This window comes from Silurus aristotelis (genome assembly GCF_946808225.1).
Source record: "Silurus aristotelis genome assembly, chromosome: 27".
Taxonomy (NCBI): Eukaryota; Metazoa; Chordata; class Actinopteri; order Siluriformes; family Siluridae; genus Silurus; species Silurus aristotelis.
Genome location: NC_139600.1, coordinates 1461438 through 1468812, shown reverse-complemented (window position 1 = coordinate 1468812; position 7375 = coordinate 1461438). Strand labels below are relative to the sequence as shown.

Genomic DNA, 7375 nt, shown 5'->3' with positions numbered 1-7375 from the left:
TTAACTAGATGGTTTGATTTAAGATTCAGGTTTATAACCAGCTCTAGGAGAACTTTAGTACACTTATGATTTTCTCAAACAATAAAACAAATGTCAATCAGCGGATTAGATATTCTTTACTTTTCCCCAGGACGCCTAAAAGGTTTTATATGTATATATTTTAAACATTAGCCTGAACTCAGTATAGAATATAATTCCCCTTACTGTACTTCACTCTGATCCAAGTCTTTTATTAAGATTAAGATTCAGTTTTCATCTTGATTCGGGTTTTCTCTTTTAATCCATAGCTTTGCCTTGTTCGTGTTGCTTGGTGACCACCTGATCTTGTTCCTGGATTAATCTAAAACGAATATAAATTTTTTTAAACATAGAAAAAAAGATTGTGGTAAAGTTGTTGCTCAGTTGTTAAGATGTTAAAATAGTTAACTGTAAATCGCTCCTGTGCTAAAATGCCGCAATGGTAAAATAGTAGCCAGAAGTTGGTTGGTTTGGGGGTTTGATTCAGGAGAACAGCGACACCCAGTGTTTAAAACATGACGTTTGCCTTTTTTTTTTTATTCCTTATGAAGGCATGCAAATTTCATTCAAACATTTACACTAATTCCTAAATAAATTATATTTACCGCTCCGGAGAAACCAGAATAAATCATGTTGGATCTTTTTCTAACTTTAATGTAATTTACAAACCATCAAAAGTTCAAGTAAAAGCATATTAATAGTAATAATTTCCTGATGTGGAGAAACCTGTACATTTTAGTAACCAGGCTGCAGTAATACATTGTTCATGTACCTTAATACAAAACTACAAATCACTGGATCGCACATCTGGAACTGCAATTTTGTAGATATAGATATATACAATATAAAGAACTCTGGTGCATAGCTGCGGAAGTCCTTCAAGAGGTTTTTAATAGAATTAAGATTTGAGCATGAAGTTCTTGTTAAGACAAAAAATGTCTAAATTGTCAAATATTCCTGATTTGACTTCAGAAATAGTGCTTGAATGAATATAATAGATATCAATTGAACATTAGTCTTTATGCTGTTAATTTAATTCACAAAAAACTGTTTAAAAAATATAAGATTTTTATATAAGATTTTACAGATTAGACCTAAAAAAGTCTTTTGTTTCAAAGAAAAAAAAATCTGGAAATAAAAGTGATTGATAAAATGTAAAACATTAAAATATAAACAGAATTAGTAAATATGTATCTGTTGATCTGTCAGGATTGGGAGGAGATCCTGGGGTATGAGGTAGGCTGCTTACTCAATCTTCTACTCATGGTTTTTTATCTCTGCGTTCCTCCTTACTGCGTCACCTTCACCCTCCTCAGTGTAAACGCTCTTCTTAAGACTTTAGGATGTTTTGTGGCAGGATTTTCGATGTGTGTTCAGTAGGGTGACGTAAGGAACCCCGATGAAAGCCCAGCGCTCACTGGGCCAGAACCGAAGCACCGGTTCTTTCTCAGGAACCTCGCTTTCAGCGTCAAAATATGCAAAACACACACAGCACAGGTAGGAGGCCACGCAGATGAGAATGTGCCTGAAATAAACACTCAGCAGTCAGACATGAGGATATTCAGACCTTCATATACACACATGAGACTGGATTTTCTTTCTTTTCTCTGTTTTTTTTTTTTCTGGCTTCCAAAACTGTCACTGGTGTGTTTTTTCAAGCTTCTTGTGATGAAGTCACTGCATGTGTGTGTGTGTGTGTGTGTGTGTGTGTGTGTGTGTGTGTGTGTTGGACTGGATTTAGATTAATCACACGCACAATAAATAAACTGGAATGTAAACTGGAACGTACCAAACACTGTGTAAGTAGGGGAAGTTCATGTTGGACCAGATATCACAGAAGATCTTGTCACTGATCCAGCACAGTAGAGCGAGAGACCACCACATGGCGGAAATTAAACCCAGCATAATCACACGCTGGTTCTCACACCTGAGGGGGGTGTGGGGGTGATGGGTGGGTGGATAGATAGATAGATAGATAGATAGATAGATAGATAGATAGATAGATAGATAGATAGATAGATAGATAGATAGATAGATAGATAGATAGATAGATAGATAGAGAGGAGGTAAAGAGAGATGGAGGGAGAGAGGGACAGAAGAAAAGAGAAAGAACAGAGATTAATTGAGAGAACAAGAGATAGAAAGAGCGATAGGGGAAAAAGCGATGGAGGGAGAAAGAGAGAGATTTTGATAATTGGTTTATAAAAATACATGGTGCTCAAATTTATATTTGCTACAGTACTCAGAGTGAACACCAGGGGGCGGAAAAAAAACAATTAACTCACTTGAGTTTCAGCTAAAAAGATTCGCATTTATTTGTTAAAGAAATTGCACCTACAAAATCTGTTTTTTAATCTAGCGATTTCCCCCATGATATCAGCACTTCACCGCATGTAGTACTTTTTCACGTTTTTCTTTCTGTAGCGCCCCCTACCGTCAACCTTTAATTAGGCTGAGAACCAGGTTGTAACTGTGTGTGTCTTGAGTTAGTATTAATTTCCCTCTTATTAACCTTTTTTAATTTACCGTAACTCCAGAATGTGGATTTTACCATCCTTCAAATGTAGTTCTGTGCTGGATAGCAGTTAATCCTAAAGAGAATAACCTCAATCAACCAACATATAATAGCGGTTAAGCAATATAACAAATTTGTTTAAGAAACTGTTGATAAATGAATTGTTTGAATAAATGTAACAAAGAAAAGAAAATAAATACAGACAGGAATTAAATAATTTTCTCTGGTGTAATTCCTCTCCTGCGCAGATATTCGCCATTTTAAGAGTTGAGATACAGAGAGGGGAAAAATTTAACTCGGGTTCTTTCACCAACAAAAATATTAGTAAAAGCACCAGACTTCACTTGATGGAGGTCAAAAGAACTCAAACTGTCAATATCTCAGCATGTTCCACACAACACACCTGAACCTGGTGCAGGAAGCGTGGCGGCCTTAAAAACAGCAAATGGCTTCATCACTCAAATGAACCAAAAAAAAGCAAACAGGTCACCTGAAAGCCAAAATCTCCCACCAAGCCGACGACTTTCCAAGCATGGTGGGGTGCAGAGTCGTACCTGGTTCTTGCTCAGCAACGTCCCCCAATAAACCAACTGTAAGTCTGATAAAGCAGTCAAACGAAACTCCTCAAATCCTCAAACTGAAGTGGTCACATCACAAAAGCGTCCAAACCCCCCGTGAAAAATCCCCTTCTCCAATCAGCCTCCTCATTACACTCAAACAAAACTAAACAAACCTGGACAGGCAGAGACACACTGTGAACCAATACATCACTCTTTCTTTCTTTCTTTCCTGTTTATCACTACATTTCATTTCTTTCCCCTTTCTATCGCTCTTTCACTTCTCTTTGATCTTCTATTCAGATTTGTTTTTTACTTTACTCTCTACATTTTCTCAACAAAAGAATTCAACAACAGCAAAAAATTATTTTTTATGTTTTTTTTTTATCTCTAATTCTTTTCTTTCAGTTAGTTTTATTTTTCTCTCTGTCGTGTCTCAGGAGGTTTATCAGTCAGAGGTCGAGACATTGGGAGAAGCTCAGAGTTGGTCGGATTGAAGAGAAATGAGTCACCATTCGCTCAGAGACTGGACATGAACACAGAGCAGTGTGTGTGTGTGTGTGTGTGTGTGTGTGTGTGTGTGTGTGTGTGTGTGTGTGTGTGTGTGTTTGTGTTTCACAATGAGTGATGAGGAAAAAGAAAAACACTGCTGAAGAACGAGGGCAGGAGTCAGAGCTTATGCAAAACAATCCGTGTGGCATTCAGAGAAATGACCACCATCAATAACACGAAGCTGCTGAGGTTCTGCTGCAACTCACCACCGAGAAGTTCACGTGAAATGATGACTTTCACCAGGTCTTTATCTCGGATCAAAGAGACTATTTTAAACTCAAATAAAATTAATTCAGTGATGTTTTCATATTTTTTAATTAAAAAAGAAATCTCATCTCCATCTCACTTATCTATTTTTGAATCTTTCGCTCAAATTTCTTTTCTTTCCACTGATTTTTTTTTTTTTTTTTTTTTTCTTTGTTTATCGGTTCTGTCTTTCGTTTGTTCATTCATTTATTTGTTAATCTGTTCATTTGATTATTTACTCATTCATTGTTCATTCATTTATTGTCATTTTTTTTCATTTATACGTTTATTCATTGGTTCATTTAATAATTTGTTTGTTTGTTTCTTCACTTATTTGCTAATCTGTTCATTCATTCGTTTATTGGTTCATTCTTGGAATAATTTGTGTTTCCGTGTGTTTTTGTGTTGACGTGTGTGTGTGTGTGTGTGTGTGTGTGTGTGTGTGTGTTGATTCTCTGACCTCTGCAGTTCAGTGATGAGGAGAACCGTACAGGGGAACCCCAGAGTCATGAGACACACAGAGTTCATCACAGGCTTCATGAAGGCCAAACAGGTGAAGACGAGTGAAAGCAGAACCACCAGCAGCTTGAAACGACACCTGAGGAACCATTTGAAACGTCACTGAAACTGGAGACATAAATATAAACCGATCAGAGTGCAGTGCGAGAACATTTCTTTGTGTTTGTACCTGTCTCTCCGGAAAGTTCTGGGCAGGAACCGTTTGGGGAACCACATGGCTAAAGCGCACATCAGCACCCAGAGGATAGCAAGCTCGTCCAACATCTGGCCCAGGAAACTGAGCGTAGCGTGAAAATACGCCGAGCTCATGCCTACGGGAGCAAACCACATAACGACTAATATTTAGAATATAATAATAAAAAAAAAAAATGACACATAACTAATGGTGAGATATTTTTGCCATTTAAACTTCGAGAAGCTCTGATGCAAGTTGGCGGTTTCCAAGCTTGGGAATTCTAATAAACTTATAAGCAGCAGAGGTAGCTCCTAGTCTTCCTTTCCAGGATCGGTCCTCAAAAGAGAATATTTCATCCCATCATTTGATGTATTGGAGACTGCGCTTGGAGATACATTTAACTGATGTTCTGAAGCACATTAAGAAGTTTCCAAACAGAACCAGCAGTGGAACAATGGTGGTGCTGGGATTTAAACTCAAACTTATGAGTGGAATGTGTGTGAATTTGTGGCTAAAATGAAGAGCTCAGGTTCAGCGCTGCCTTTTTGTCCACCTTTAATCATTGTTCTTTGTTGATAGTCTGAAGTTCAACGTTTGAGTGAAACCTGAGATGAAGCCTCCTTCACTTGTAAACTGAGAGACACTGTAGAATCTGATGATGATGATGTTGTTAGAGACACCGGTTATAAAAAGTGAACAATGAACAGTTGGGTTGTTGACCAGAGCCTCCATGGAGATGTAGCGGTGGAAGTGGAGGTGGTCTCCTAGAACCCGTTTAACGCTTGTGATCTGATATACGGACATCTCCTAGTAATCCTGACTCCGCCCACCAGCTATACATTGTACTTTACATGTTTTCACGCTCTGGAGATGAACATCACAAACTGCAAATGTTTATTATCAGTGGAGGAAGCAGGAGGCCATATCTCAGAGGAAACGTCTCCAACAGTTACTGCATTATCTCCACACACACACACACACACACACACACACACACACACACACTGAAATTAAGGGAAAAGATGTCCGACACTTCGAAATAAACCCAAAATAAGAGTGGAAATGGAGATCTCGTCGCATCTCTATCTCTTCACTTCTCCACGTTTTTTTGTGGAATCTGATGGTGAGGTGTGGATTTCTTCTTGCTCAGCAGAATTCAAGCACGCCAATCATTTTATACAATATAAATTCTATCACATTGTACACTTGAGAGCCTCGAGCGCCCACGTCAGCCCCTCGCTCAGCGTAAAATATCAACACCTGCTCATCACTTTTCGACATTTAATCACATTTCTCTCTCTCTAACACCTGACAGAACAGATTTATCAGACGTTGGTGATGGGATTTATGGAAAATTCATCGATTTTATTTATGTAACCTTTATCTGCTTACCAACGACCATGAGCAGGAACCATATGACATAAATCCCACGGTTATAACACACAGCGTACTGGCGGAACAGGTGCATCAGGAGAGGAGGCAGGACGAAGAACAGCACGTTACTGATCTGAAATCGCGAGGAGGAGGAAAGTTAATACAAGAAGAACTGGAAGAGAGAAGGAGATGATGATGAAGAAGAAGAGAAAGAAGAGGATGAAGAAAAAACTCTGACCGTGTTGTAGAACTCAGCGATGTTGGGGTGGATGAGATAATTCCCTTCACACCAATCAATTTCTGAGCTGCCAGGTTGGAGCTGATCTCTCCAGCTTTTAGAGCTCACCATCCTCATCATCATCATCATCATCATCATGTTCCTAATGTTCATTCTTCTGCTGATTGTCTTTAAATCTAATTCTCCTCCACCAACTCCTCCTCCTGCATGTTCTTAGCTCTCAACACACACACACACACACACACACACACACACACACACAGTACAGAATGAAAACTTGAACCCTGTGTTCTCCGTGTTCTCGGTCACTCCACTGCCACCACAGCGTCCACACATGCGCCGGTCACGTGACCTCGGCTGCCAATCAAACACACGCTTTATTCCCTAAACAATACTACAGCAACATCACTAGCGGCCTGCATGACCACGTGTTCCATCACAGCAGATACGTTTATTTCAAACTTTGTCACACAAGTAAAAAAGATTACAAATAAATAAGTAATAATACAATTTTATTTACTTTTAAAACTTTCCAGTTAGAGGTAGAGACTGAGGGGGCGGAGCCTCCCAGCCTTTAGACACAGTAATAATAGGATTTGTTCTTTCGTAATCAGATTTTACTACATCATATAAAAACAGAATAAACATTCTTATAAGAGCTTTTTTTATATTTGACATCACAATTATGATCGCTTTTTTATTCATTAATTAATTATCATTTAAAGGTTATTTATCAACCTTTCTGTCTAGCGACCCATTTCACTAATTAACAAAAACAAAAATGTATTAATAATAAAAAATAGTAAATAAATGTATTTCAATTTACTTAATCAACCTTTCTGTCTTATTAACTAAACAAATAAACAAACAATAATCACCACCATAATGAGTTTCTTCATTTTCTTTTAAACGAAAACTGTTTTTTTTTTTTTCTCTTTGGATCTGCACAAACCCTCCTGACCTCCTACCTCTGGAAGTTTCTCTTCAACTGGTGCAGCTGGAGATGGTTTTACATCTACAACGTGAAAATCCAAGTTCCTGAGCAACTGAAGAGTTTTGGGGGTTGATTTGGACTGTGTTCAGGAACTCTGTGCCACTCAGATGAGGATGAGGGCCTGGTTTCTTCCTCGTGCCATCTGAGAGTTTTTTCTTTCCCATAGTCGCCACTGGTTTATTCATTA

General features: G+C 38.3%; 1 protein-coding gene across 2 annotated transcripts in view; it reads right to left on the bottom strand.

Annotated features, from left to right (window-relative positions):
* LOC310721450 (alkaline ceramidase 2-like) overlaps positions 1–7360 on the bottom strand; it is a 9251-nt gene extending 1891 nt beyond the window's left edge. Inside the window, exons 1-7 of one of the 2 annotated variants that reach the window (XM_083533162.1) lie at positions 7163–7360; positions 6195–6411; positions 5975–6089; positions 4577–4718; positions 4349–4486; positions 1808–1945; positions 652–1543 (exon numbers count right to left, since the gene is read on the bottom strand). In XM_083533162.1, coding sequence (XP_083389288.1) covers positions 1357–1543; positions 1808–1945; positions 4349–4486; positions 4577–4718; positions 5975–6089; positions 6195–6347 — 873 coding nt within the window. In that variant the 5' untranslated portion in view covers positions 6348–6411; positions 7163–7360 and the 3' untranslated portion in view covers positions 652–1356. Of the gene's footprint in view, positions 1–651; positions 1544–1807; positions 1946–4348; positions 4487–4576; positions 4719–5974; positions 6090–6194; positions 6414–7162 lie in introns of those variants that run through there. The other variant, XM_083533163.1, reaches the window with a different exon arrangement.
* Between the last annotated feature and the right edge of the window lie 15 nt (positions 7361–7375).